The sequence below is a fragment of the Dama dama genome, chromosome 22 (assembly GCF_033118175.1).
Source record: "Dama dama isolate Ldn47 chromosome 22, ASM3311817v1, whole genome shotgun sequence".
NCBI lineage: Eukaryota > Metazoa > Chordata > Mammalia > Artiodactyla > Cervidae > Dama > Dama dama.
Window position 1 is genome coordinate 5,785,718 of NC_083702.1, and position 13,212 is coordinate 5,798,929.

The following is a 13,212-nucleotide window of genomic DNA, read 5'->3' on the forward strand; positions in this document are numbered from 1 at the left end:
CATTCAGCAGTAAAAAGAGAAGGGGATTCTGCCATTTGCAACAGTGGGGCTGGACTTGGGAGACGTTATGCTAAGTCAGACAGAGAAGGACAAATACTGTTTGGTATCACTTTATATTTTTTCAGTGGAATCTGAAAAACTGCAACAAACCAGTGAATGTAATAAAAACAACCAGACTCACAGATAAAAAGAAAACCAGTGGTTACCAGTGGGGAGAGGGAAGAGGGCAGGGCAAAATAGGAATGGGGATTAAGAGATACAGACTATTGTATAAAATGGACACGAACTTGGGCAAACTCCAGGAGATGGTGATGGACAGGGAGGCCTGGCCTGCTGCCATCCGTGGTGTCGCAAAGAGTCGGACACCGCTGAGCAAGTGAGCAACAGCAACACCGTGTATAAAATGAGCTACAAGAGTATATTGTACAACATGAGGAACATAGCAAATATTTTATGTAAAAGGAGTATACTCTACGAATTTTGAGTCACTGTATTTTATACATGTGACATGTATAATACTGTATATCAACTCTCAGTTCAGTCACTCGGTTGTGTCCGACTCTTTATGACCCCATGACTGCAGCACGCCAGGCCTCCCTGTCCATCACCAACTCCCAGAGCCTGCTCAAACTCACGTCCATTGAGTCGGTGATGATGCCATCCAACCATCTCATCCCCTGTCGTCCCCTTCTCCTCCTGCCTTCAGTCTTTCCCAGCATCAGGGTCTTTTCCCATGAGTCAGTTCTTCGCATCAGGTGGCCAAGGTATTGGAGCTTCAGCTTCAGCATCAGTCCTTCCAATGAATATTCAGAACTGATTTCCTTAATGATTGACTGGTTTGATCTCCTTGCAGTTCAAGGGACTCTCAAGAGTCTTTTCTAAAGTATCAACTATAGTTTAATTAAAAAAAAAACTAGTGCTAGAGGAGAGAAATGTGATCAAACAGGCAAGTAATTGTCCTAGCTGATGCTGTCCTGTGGACAGGAGTACATCTCTGCTGAAACAGATCAACAGTGAGAAGGTGTTTGGTCCTGGTGTGTGAAGGGCTGACCTCACTGGGTAATGGGGTAGAAGAGTAGTTTGTAGGTCAGTGGAACCTGCTCTGGGTGGCCTGCCTGGAACGGAGGATCGCAGACTAACCTTGTCTGTCTGTCCCCCTGTCCATCCTTCCTCCCCCTAACTGCCACCCCCCGTCCCGCCACTGCAGGTCATATATATGGCCCGGAACCCCAAGGATCTGGTGGTGTCCTATTACCAGTTCCACCGCTCTCTGCGGACCATGAGCTACCGAGGCACGTTCCAGGAGTTCTGCCGGAGGTTCATGAACGACAAGTGTGAGTGTCTGTGTGTGATGCTCCTGCGGGGGTGCTTCCCATCACCCTAGTACTGTGATAACCATGGGGCCGGCCTGCTTCCCTGCTGGTGGGCCATGGAGCTCGGGCTGAGGGGGCTCAGGAAGGTTGTGCCAGGCCGACCGGGCCTCTGACGCCAAAGCCCGTCTCTCTCCCCACACCCTTGGGGTTCTGAGAAGTCCCCTGGTTAAAGCATCTGTATCCTTGCCTGGATTCCAAGCTGTGGGAATAGTGGCCTAGATTCCTCTGTTACTGGTACCCGCGGCCGCGACTTCGTGTGAGGGCTCTTAGCCTTCAGCTGGACTTGAGGGTCAGGCGTGGCCACCAGCCCCAGGCCGGTGTGGCAGGTGGGGTTCACTCCGAGGGAGGGGCGGGACAGTGCTCTGGGCAGGAAGCATGTTCCTGGGGAGAGGCCTGGGCCCGGCGGAGCATGCCAGGGCCCCTCCATCCGTGTCTGCCCACCCTAGGGAGGAGCGGACCAGGGCGGGAGCTGTCCCCTTGGCCATGGGGTTGGTTCTGTTCCCCCACCTGCCAACCCTGGCTTCTCTGTACACCCTCCTGCCTCAGCCTTTGCGCCCAGGAGAGTAATTAAGTCTGTCCGGAGACTCCTGCAAATACACTTCCTGTCTTATTTCCCTTGGGGAACCCTCAGCCTGCTTGTCCATTTGTTGTCCAGCCCAGGCAGGGCAGGGGTTCTGCAATGAGATAATGTGGCAGGAGCATGATAAAGCGCATAGAGGCAGTCCAAGAGCTCAGCGCCCCAAATTTACATGGGACCTGGGGCAGCTGAACTGGAGCCTGGGTGAAGACCAGACCTCCTGAGTGAGCTCCCCACAGTGCCTGAGGCCCTCTTGTCCCTGCCCTTGCGTCTCTGCTTCAGCTCGGCCTGGGGAGGAGGGACCCCGGATGGGAAGGGACAAGTGTAGGTGGCCCCAGCAGTTGTGCCTTAAGGCCCTGGGAACCTGCTGAAGGCCTCTGTTCAGCCTCCCGTCCCCCCAGCCCATCAGCTGGCTCAGGCCCCTCCTGGTCTGTCAGGCATTTGGTTCCCGAAGCTGTGTCTTAAGTCCTGGTTTGCATTCCTGCCTTTAAAGCAGCCGCCAGCACGGGAGCACCACCATTGCAAACAGTGGGTGTCCACCGTGTTCACACTGCCCCGCGGTGCAGGCCTTAGAGCCCCGTGCTCAGGCTGGAGCAGTTATAAGTCATCCAGTGCAGGCCCCTCCATCTCCTGAAGGTCACGGTGCTGCCCAGCACTGATGTTCAAGGCTGCGCACGCTTGCTGTGTTCCCCCAAAGCCCCTGCACCCGAGCACCTGGTCCCGCTTATTCCCTGCACTGAGGAGGCTTGCCTTCTCTGTCCAAGGTGTTGAAGAGCTTGAGTGCCGTGCAGAAGAGGCAGTGAAACTCACTGCCCGCTGCCAGCCGGGGCGCGGTGCCCCGAGGCCTGTGTCAGGGGTCGTGACACACACACTGCAGGGCGGGGGTCGGGGGGGGCCTGGGCCCAAGTGCCAGGGGACAGGAGCAGGGTGGGGGAGTACCTGTGTCCCCCGTCCTCTCGGCCTCCCTGTCCCCGAGTCTCCCCCGCCCCCCACCGCCCTATCCTCAGGCAGTGGTTATCTGTCTGCAAATGTTCTCTGGGAGGGTGCGGGTGTTCTGGTCTCCAAGTCCATGCCTAGTGGACCACTCAGTCCCAGGGTGCCGATCTGCATGCCAGCTGTGGGCCTGGACTTGGGAGGGTCTGCTCAGGGCCCCCAGGGTCACCAGCCTGCCGGTGAGTTGGTCAGGTCCCTTCCTTCTCTGGACTCGCCCCCCATGCTGAAGATCGGGAAGGCTGGCCTGGCCCTCTGTGTGTGGGTCTTCTCCAGGTGTGGGAGGAGCAGGGATGTGCTGGGCCGGTGGGAGGGTGCGAGATCTGGAGTCAGAAACCCGCGGGGGCCAGGGTTCACCCGGCAGCGGGCCCAGCAAGGCCTTTGGCTGCAGCCTGTGCTGTGTTGATTCATTTCTGCCCACTCACCCCACCTCCCCTTCCAGAGCGCCCCCTTCCTTCTCCATAAATGGCCTGAAGAGGGCCTTCTACTCTGCTCACCGCCCCCCTAACCAATACCTCCACTCCCAGGACGCCCCTCGGCCTGCGGGCCTAGGCTGCTGCTGCACTGCGCCCTGCCGCCAGGATGGCAGACTGCCGATGGCTCGGGCTGGCCGGTGTCGGGGGTCCCCGTTTCCCAGCCTTGGTCATGCGTGTACGCATGGCTCTGCCACTCGGTGGGTTTCAGCAGGTGCACGTGGGACCCCCCAGTGCCCCCCACCAGAGAGGACGCACAGCGATGCCCCCGCTGGTGCCCAAGACCTGTACCTGCTTCTCTCGGGGCCACAACCCAGTGGTAGGGAGGTGGAGGGGCGCAGGTTCTGTTGTCAACCCGTTCATGGAGGAGGAGGCGCAGACAGGTTCAGGGCCTACTCCGTCTCACGGCCAGTGAGGGTGTGAGAGGCCGGCTGCCTCTGATCCAAGTCCTCGTCCTCTGCCCTCCTGCCTGGCCACCATCTGATGGTGCCGTCTGCCTCTGATCCCCTCTACCCGCGCCGCCCCCCTCCCCCACTTCTCTGAGGCCCCTTTGCAGCCCCCGCCTCTGTGCACTGCCCACCCAGTCCTCACGGATTGCTCCAAGCTTGCCCAGCGTGGGAGGCACCCGCCCCAGGCCTTGGGGCTCCCTCCCAGTGCTGGTCACTCCCATGTGGCCATCACCAGTGTCCTTGCTGTTTGCCATCAGGCCGGGAGCTCCTCTGGCCTTGGGCCTTCGTGTCCTGGGGTTCGGGAGGCGGATGGGCGCTCAGCTGAGTGAGGGCCCCGGCAGTGTGGCCGTCCCTCCTGGCTGGCTCCTATTATCCAGCCGGACCTGCTCCCCGAGGCCCCACTCGCTCAGGGGGCCCACGTACTCTGACCAAGACCTCCCTCTGATCCCTTGGAAGCCCCCTTGGAAGATGCCCTCACAGTGAGGGGTCTCAGTGTGAACCGGCGGTGAGAATCTGTAGTTTCTATGAAGAACGCTGTGAAGCGGCCTAGCCACACTGGTACATGGGGCCCCTGTGGCTGTGGAACCCCAGCCCCAGGCCACAGCCCGGAGGGTCGTGGGGCGCGCCAGCTGCAGTGTGGGTGTGAGCTCGTGTGTCAGGATGGCCTGCTGCCGCTCTTCCCGCCGTGGCTGCTGGTCTCCTTGTGTCTGCGATGCGCGGGCCTGGCCCCCGTGTCAGCTCTGTCTGGAGCCACACCCCCCTCCCCTGAGGTCCCTCCTCCCCGACTGCAGATTGACTGGCCCTGGGCCCCAGCCCCTCTGGGCGGCCCTCTCTTGTGGTCACCGCGTGTCAGAGAAGCGCCTGGAGCCTGCGCCTGTGCGCCCGGGGAACGGAGGCCGTCCTGCTCAGGGTCCTGCTTCCCGAGGCCCCACCGGGTGGGGCCCCTGCCTTGGGCGTCCGGGAGGTGGGGCGGGGGCCGGCGGGCGGGAGCGGGGGCTCAGGCGGCCAGGGGACGTGTGGCTGTCCGAGGAGCCGGAGCTGCGTCACAGCTGCTGGGCAGAGGAGCGAGCCGCCATCCACCGCCCCGTCCCTCCCTGCGACCTCTCCTGTCCCCTTGTGTCCACAGTGGGCTATGGCTCCTGGTTTGAGCACGTGCAGGAGTTCTGGGAGCACCACATGGATTCGAACGTGCTTTTCCTCAAGTACGAAGACATGCACCGGGTGAGTGCCTGGGGGTGGGTGCCTCGGGGGCGTGTCCTGAGGGGGTGGGTGCCTCGGGGGCGTGTCCTGAGGGGTGAGTGCCTCGGGGGCGTGTCCTGAGGGGTGAGTGCCTCGGGGGCGTGTCCTGAGGGGTGAGTGCCTCGGGGGCATCTCCTGAGGGATGGGTGCCTCGGGGGCGTGTCCTGAGGGGTGAGTGCCTCGGGGGCGTGTCCTGAGGGGTGAGTGCCTCGGGGGCGTGTCCTGAGGGGGTGGGTGCCTCGGGGGCGTGTCCTGAGGGGATGAGTGCCTCGGGGGCGTGTCCTGAGGGGTGAGTGCCTCGGGGGCATCTCCTGAGGGGTGGGTGCCTCGGGGGCGTGTCCTGAGGGGTGGGTGCCTCGGGGGCGTGTCCTGAGGGGGTGGGTGCCTCGGGGGCGTGTCCTGAGGGGATGAGTGCCTCGGGGGCGTGTCCTGAGGGGTGAGTGCCTCGGGGGCATCTCCTGAGGGGTGGGTGCCTCGGGGGCATCTCCTGAGGGGTGAGTGCCTCGGGGGCGTGTCCTGAGGGGTGGGTGCCTCGGGGGCGTGTCCTGAGGGGGTGGGTGCCTCGGGGGCATGTCCTGAGGGGTGAGTGCCTCGGGGGCATCTCCTGAGGGGTGAGTGCCTCGGGGGCGTGTCCTGAGGGGATGAGTGCCTCGGGGGCGTGTCCTGAGGGGTGAGTGCCTCGGGGGCATCTCCTGAGGGGTGAGTGCCTCGGGGGCGTGTCCTGAGGGGTGAGTGCCTCGGGGGCGTGTCCTGAGGGGGTGGGTGCCTCGGGGGCGTGTCCTGAGGGGGTGGGTGCCTCGGGGGCATGTCCTGAGGGGTGAGTGCCTCGGGGGCATCTCCTGAGGGGTGAGTGCCTCGGGGGCGTGTCCTGAGGGGTGAGTGCCTCGGGGGCATCTCCTGAGGGGTGAGTGCCTCGGGGGCGTGTCCTGAGGGGATGAGTGCCTCGGGGGCGTGTCCTGAGGGGGTGGGTGCCTCGGGGGCGTGTCCTGAGGGGTGAGTGCCTCGGGGGCATCTCCTGAGGGGTGAGTGCCTCGGGGGCATCTCCTGAGGGGTGAGTGCCTCGGGGGCATCTCCTGAGGGGTGAGTGCCTCGGGGGCGTGTCCTGAGGGGATGAGTGCCTCGGGGGCGTGTCCTGAGGGGTGAGTGCCTCGGGGGCGTGTCCTGAGGGGTGAGTGCCTCGGGGGCATCTCCTGAGGGGTGGGTGCCTCGGGGGCGTGTCCTGAGGGGTGAGTGCCTCGGGAGCATCTCCTGAGGGGTGGGTGCCTCGGGGGCGTGTCCTGATGAGGGGGTGGGTGCCTCGGGGGCGTGTCCTGAGGGGGTGGGTGCCTCGGGGGCATCTCCTGAGGGGTGAGTGCCTCGGGGGCGTGTCCTGAGGGGTGAGTGCCTCGGGGGCGTGTCCTGAGGGGTGAGTGCCTCGGGGGCGTGTCCTGAGGGGTGAGTGCCTCGGGGGCATCTCCTGAGGGATGGGTGCCTCGGGGGCGTGTCCTGAGGGGTGAGTGCCTCGGGGGCGTGTCCTGAGGGGGTGGGTGCCTCGGGAGCGTGTCCTGAGGGGTGAGTGCCTCGGGGGCGTGTCCTGAGGGGTGAGTGCCTCGGGGGCGTGTCCTGAGGGGTGAGTGCCTCGGGGGCATCTCCTGAGGGGTGGGTGCCTCGGGGGCGTGTCCTGAGGGGATGAGTGCCTCGGGGGCGTGTCCTGAGGGGTGGGTGCCTCGGGGGCGTGTCCTGAGGGGGTGGGTGCCTCGGGGGCGTGTCCTGAGGGGTGGGTGCCTCCGGGTGAGTGCTAAGGGGCAGGAGTGAGGTGAAGGCTCGAGAGTCCACGCCCTCGGTCCCACAGCGGAGCCCTCAGAGAGGGCGGAGCCTGGGTGTTGGGTGCGGCTGGGACCCCGGGGTTCCAAGTGGGCCCAGAGCCCCTGACAGGGCTTCGCCTCTAGCCCATGCAGGCCCCCAGATCCCTGCCCTGGCCCGAGCTGTGCGCAGCTCCCGAGTTAGGGGTGGCCTGCAGTGCTTCTGAAAGGCCTGTTTATTTTTCTGCTTCGACGGTGGTGGAGCACCACCCAGCACCCTGTCAGAAGTGAGGGGACCAGCTCAGGGCAAAGGCCGAGGCGGCGGAGTCTGCGTTTCTCGTCCAGGCTGTCTGTCTGTCTGTCTGTCTGTCTGTCTGGGGCGGGGGCGGGGGTGGCTTGCAGACTGCTGACCACCCGGTGGGTATGTGTGGGTATGTGCTCCCGTTGGTGAGCTCCCTTGCTCCCTGGAGCATGTTCTGGGCAGTGTGTCCGCCATTGCACGTTTGTCCATCCGCCCAGGGCTTCGGGCGTTTGGGCTGTTGCAGTTCTGGGTGACTGTGAGCAGAGTGCTGTGGGTGTTCCCATGTCTCAGAAGACACGAGTTGTCTTTTCATCTTTTTTCCCTCCACCCCTGTGCTGGGCAGGGTGAGGAGGAGCCCGTCCGTACAGCTGCGGACGCACCTGCAAGGCCCGGTGCTGGCTGGCAGGTTCCTCCCAGCGCCTCGCTTTTCTGAGTCACTTAGTATTTCATCCCGAGGGAGCAGGGCACAAAGTTTACAGGAAATGTCAGAGCTGAAACACAGCCCTGTGCCCCGCTTCTCCAGACCCGCTGGGAGGCTGCGTCTGCCTTGCAGGCCTGTGGGGGAGGAGACAGCCTCTAGCATTCTCCTCAAGTGACCAAGCCACCGCCCGCCTTTGGCCTGCTGACAGCCCAGGCTCTGGGCAGGACGCCGGGCATGGCGTTGCTGGGGTGGAGACGGTGAGGGGCTTCGGTGTTTCCCGGGGCAGGACGCGGCTGCGGGGGGGTGCTGTGTGGGCAGGTGGGCAGGGCCCCTCGGAGACGGTGAGGTGGCGGCAGCTGTGCCGTCGGGACTGCTGGGGCTCCAGGACCCAGAGCCGGCTTCCCGTCAGTGTGCCGAGCATCACCGAATCTTCAGTGAGCCAGGTTCCTACCCCGCGAGGTGGACTGGCCTTGGGGCCTGTCCGGGGTCCCCCGGGACCTCCTCAAGGCTCTCCCAAGTGCTGTCTGGGTTCCAGCTGATGATGTGGAAGGAAGGGGAGAGCGAGCTGGTCCTGCCCTGGCAGAGCGCCCCAGCACTTTCCGTTACCGCTTGTTGCTGTTGGACAGGGCCGCCGCTGTGTCAGGGCCTCACGTCTGTGTCCAGATTCCCGGAGGACCGGGGCTGGAATCCAGGTCTGTCCCTTGGGAGCTGAGCGCCCTTGGGCAGTTACTTAACCCGGATCATTATTTCCTGAAGATACCGGCGTCCGGCTTGTCTCGAGGACTTGTCTCGAGTCAGGCCGTGGATAAGAGGTCCCCAGAGTGGTGTTCCGCAAAGGCGCCGCCTCTGACAGGCTCCCGCGTCTCTGCTCTTGTCTTCCAGGACCTGGTGACCATGGTGGAGCAGCTGGCCAGGTTCCTGGGGGTGCCCTGCGACAAGGCCCAGCTGGAGTCGCTGATCGAGCACTGCCACCAGCTGGTGGACCAGGGCTGCAACGCCGAGGCCCTGCCCGTGGGCCGGGGTACGCGCCCGCCCGGCCCTGGGCCCCGCCCCCGCCCCCGCCCTGCCGGCGTCCTCACGCTTTCCAGACCCCTGTCCCCCCCCCCCCCCCCGGCTGCGAGTCAGGGTTCAGCCTCACATCTCCAGAGCCTTCCGCTCCCTGGGGTGGGGGGCAAGAAGGTAACCCAAAAAGGGCCACTGAGGATCCCGGAAGCCCCCGCTGGAGTTGGCCTGTGACCCTGCAGAGGGTGCGGAGTTCACGGGGGGCAGCTGCTGGGGGATGTCTCAGGCTCTGTGGGCAAGAGGTTTTCAGGCAGATGCCTCCTCAGACGACCCCCACCCTGGCGATGGGTTTGGGGCTGTGGAGTTGAGGAGCACGGAGCGTGCACACGACGTCCTCGAGCTCCAGCTGGCTCGAGGGGGTCCGTGTGAGCGGGGGAGGTAGCCGCATAGGTGAGGTGCAGTGCATCCCCGGGAAGGGGTGGGTCTGTGGGTCTGTGGTGTATGTGCTGTGTGTATGTGTGAGGGGTGTGTGTGTGCGCATGGTCTGTGTGTGTGTGTGCATGTGAGAGAGTGACAGCAAGCAGGAAGTGCAGACCTCTCCAGGGCTGGCCGGGCAGCTGTCACGGAGGCCCGGGTGTCCTCCTGGCCCGAGAGCGGGTTGCTGGGGTGGAGCCGTCTGAGGCAGGGCAGGCGTTCCTGCATGAGTCCTCCCCCGGTCTGCGGGGGGCCGCTGTTTGTGCCCCCAGGGCTCGTGCTGTTTGCAGCTGCTTCATGGTAAAGGGCTCAGGCGTTCACGTCCGTGGCACCTCACATCCATGGCCGAGGCTTGTTCCCAGCTCCTGGGTTGGATGGGAGGGCTCGGTAATGACGCCGGACTCCACGGGCAGCTGCCCAGAGGGGAGACAGGAGCCCCGCGGCAGCCTGGCCGGGCTGCTCTGGCTCTTCGTCCTCCCTGTATGGAGGGCCGGTCGGGTTGCCAACCTGTGTGGCTCCCAGGTTGTCCTGAAGGTCAGGCAGTTGGGCGCCTTCCTGTCAAGGCAGATGGGCTACTCTCTGGGAAGACGTTAGTTAACGAGCCACATCACCCTGCCGTTTATTTCCTGGCTGCATTTTCATGAATGTTTATAATTTAAAATTTATTTGCTCTTTTTTAGTTTTGCTTTTGCTGTGTTTTGTTACCCTTGGGTGTGACCTTCTCCAGAAGCCCCCCTTTCGGTTCACTCGTGTGGTTAAGAAGTGTCAAGAACATACTGCATGCACATATGCTCCTTCCGCTGTGTTTGCTTTTATCATCGTTTACCTTGGTTTTACTTTATTTCAGTTCTTTGGTTTTGTTTTCTTTTAGCACATTGCCTCTTTGCTCAGAAGACCTCCTTGCGTTGGTGAGAATGCAGGGGCTTGAGTAGCCAGCTGCATTGCTTAGATTTGGTTCATGTCACAGCATAAATTGCACTGTCTTGAGTCCAAATCATAAACCAGGTGGGTGACTCCTCTGACGAGCTCTTGGCTGCCTCAGCTGAGAAAAATAATCGTGGAAAAAAAAATATGGTGTGGTGGGTCTAGAGCTTGCTAATTCTGACCCCAAGCTGTCCTTAGAGGGTAGCAAGAACAGTCTCTTGCGTTTTTTCCTCTCCATCACTGACATCATTTTTCATCACCGAAGAGAAAATCCACGTCACTTTGGATTTGTTAGCTCAGCGTTTGCAGGGTTGCAGTTTGATACATCAGGTCCTGCCAGGACGGGCGACTGTTAATAGCGCAGCTTAATGAGAGATGCTTGCTGGGACAGTCAGAGCTCTGCTGTCAGAGATGCCGACGGTGAACAGAATTCTAGACGAGCATCTCAGTGCCCCGAGGCCAGTGTGTAAAAAGCGCGGCCTTGGTGCTCGGGGTGACACACTTATTGCAGACAGGAGGGCAGGGACCTGCTCCTGACTCCTTCACATATTCATAGTGACCAGAACTGAAGATCTTGTAGTTAAGGAAAGTGAGTTCAGCAGTTTTTGTCACTTTGAGCTCTCTCCCTTCACGAAGAAGGGGAAGGCCCGTGCCAGCCCATCACTGTTGGCTCCAGGCCCCTTATGTCCTGCAGGGGGCGGGTAGAGGGGGTCTGACCAAGCCTCACAGGCCTGTTGCTGTGATGGAGCATCCACGGGGGCCTGGGTGGGACTGGTTTTGGTGTCGAGTTGGGAGCTCTGATGGTTTTATTCCCTGTCACTTCTCCCCTGACGTCACATGTGCAGGCTTCTCGCAATCTCCACCCTTGACCTGGCCCCGGCAGCTCCCTGCCCACCATAACACACTCTGCCTTTTCGGGGATGATTTTCTGTTTCCCTTTTAAAATTCTCCAGCAGCAGCAGCTGCCTTGGTGGAGCTGTTGAACTGCGTGAGTAGTGGTGTCACGGAGCACACAGATCCCATGTGGCACCTGAACCACAGACCCGCTCCACGGACACTGTCCTCGGGGGTGCTGGGAGTTGGCGCCCACTCTGCCTGCTGCTGGGGGCCAGCGGTGGACGGCCACAACCCTCCCCAGGGCCTCAGCTCTGCACGTCTGTGGTCCTGGGTGGAAAGCACACTGGGATGGCCAGACTCAGGGAAGCGGGCTCAGCTAGCCGGTAGTTCACATGGCTGTCGTGATCCCCACGGGACAGGTTCAGAGGGCTCCGGGAATAGGTCTGGAACCTTCCAGGTCCCTCTCCCCAGCTCCTTGTGGTTTGGCAGCTGGCCTGACCGCGAGTGGACTCAGCACGCCCCGCCCTTGTCTGTGTTGCAGGAAGGGTCGGGCTGTGGAAGGACATCTTCACCGTCTCCATGAACGAGAAGTTCGACCTGGTGTACAAGCAGAAGATGGGGAAGTGCGACCTCACTTTCGACTTTTATTTGTAATATCAGCAACCGCACACTTGCATGCTCACAGTACCAGACACTATAGCTCAGAGTCCTGTTTGCTCATTTGTTTCTTGCTGGACAGACTCTGGAAGTGAGACCCCGGGGGAGGGAGGGGACATGGCCCGAGAAGTTGGATAAAGCGGGTTTGAGTTCTGATCCAGAGCAGCTGTCTCGCCTTTGAAGTCTAAACGTCTGCCCACAAAGATGGCGGTTCTGGTGGACCACACGTGTCACGTCCGTTAACATATGCAACTAGAGTGTCTACCTTTATTACAACCCACACTACGTATTGTATTTTATAGAGCTTTTCACTGGAAACCTAAATAAATGTTAGTAAACCAAATAAAAGTTCATTTCCGAGGGGCTCAGGAGAGCCACACCCAGGTGGTAGGAAGTGCTCAGGGTTGACTTTTTTTTTTTTTTTTTTTGTCGTTCACACGCACAGCCATTCTGTCCTCCCCTGGTGAGGTCTGGGGTGAGGCTGGGGTGGGGGGCCCGAGTTTCCTCAGTGGCGCTCAGTTGTCAGCAGCTGCCCTGAGTTGCAGCAGGAGCTGTTCGAGGGGCGGGGTTTCAGAGGCTGCCTTCCGGCCAGCACCCCAAGGCCGACGCAGAGGACCCGGCAGGACGGACATGCAACGCAGCGACCCAAGAACTGCCCCCCCCCCCCCCCCCCCCCCCCCCCCAGCAGAGACGGAACCTGCTCACAACCTGACTTTTCGTTCTAGGGTCTTTGATTCCCCGAAGCAGATACCTGCTTATGTTGGCAAATAGATGGCTTGATAGTACTTTCTAGAACTCCTGGGTCTATACCTACCGTTCATTGTTGCGTCTGGGCCTGCGGCTCTCAGCTCTGGAGACCCGCCGAGTGCGTGTGGCGCCCTGTCTTGGCCCGCATAGGCCGGCAGGGTCGCCTGGGTGCTGCTCCAGGGACTGGAGGCGGGGCCGTCCTGCCCCGCCTCCCCTTCGTTAGCCGGCCCACGCCGGGCCGGAGGACCGACAAGAGGCGGCGGGCGAGCCGCAGGGCCGGCCACCGATGTGCACGCGTGTCGCGGCCCCTGTGCACAGGGCTGTCCCGGCTGTCCGTGGCTGGGACGTGCCCGGGGTGTTGGGGCCAGAGGAGTCGCCGCCTCCGCGGGAGGGTCTTTGCCATGCGCTGTCCAGAAACGGGCGGGTGTGCGTGCTTCAGTCGTTTTGGCGAGAAGAGCAGCTTGGCCAGGGCAGGGGTCCGCGGCACTGCGCGGTGGGCTTGGCAGCACCTTCTTTCTGTGTATCTGCGAGGGCGGCTGCTTTCTGTGAAATTTGTTTTCTATTTTTCTATTTTTAGTACTGTATGGGTGTTACTGAGCACCACACCGTGAGACTTCTCTGTGCTTGCTTGCATCTTTAATAAAGACATATCCCATGCCTCGTGTCCTGCCTGTGCTGACGGGGGTATGGGGAGTTTCCCCCCCCCCCCCCCCCCCCGCTGTGGTCCCCTGTGGATTTCAGGGTGGTAAGAGCGAGCCCACTGAGGTGTCCGCTGCCCCTGGGGTGAGGATCTCGGCCCAAGTCAGGTGGGCTGGGTCACCAGGACTCAACATTCCAAGGGCTGACTCTCCCTGGCTGTTGGTCCCACCACCTTTTGGTATCTCTTTGCAGCTGAAGTGAGGGGGGGGGGGGGGGGGAGAAGGAGAGAAGTGGGAAGAGGTTTTGCCGCACGTGGGGTCCAGGGCTT

General features: G+C 61.7%; 1 protein-coding gene across 3 annotated transcripts in view; it reads left to right on the forward strand.

Annotated features, from left to right (window-relative positions):
* SULT4A1 (sulfotransferase family 4A member 1) overlaps window positions 1–12,892 on the forward strand; it is a 29,344-nt gene extending 16,452 nt beyond the window's left edge. The window contains exons 4-8 of one of the 3 annotated variants that reach the window (XR_009689708.1): window positions 1,208–1,334; window positions 4,989–5,083; window positions 8,487–8,625; window positions 9,952–10,085; window positions 11,383–12,892. Coding sequence is in view for 2 of the 3 variants with exons in the window: in XM_061124367.1 (XP_060980350.1) it covers window positions 1,208–1,334; window positions 4,989–5,083; window positions 8,487–8,625; window positions 11,383–11,495 (474 nt within the window). In the remaining variant the exon portion in view is untranslated. Of the gene's footprint in view, window positions 1–1,207; window positions 1,335–4,988; window positions 5,084–8,486; window positions 8,626–9,951 lie in introns of all 3 variants that reach the window. The other 2 variants (XM_061124368.1, XM_061124367.1) reach the window with 2 other exon arrangements.
* The last annotated feature ends 320 nt before the right edge of the window (window positions 12,893–13,212 follow it).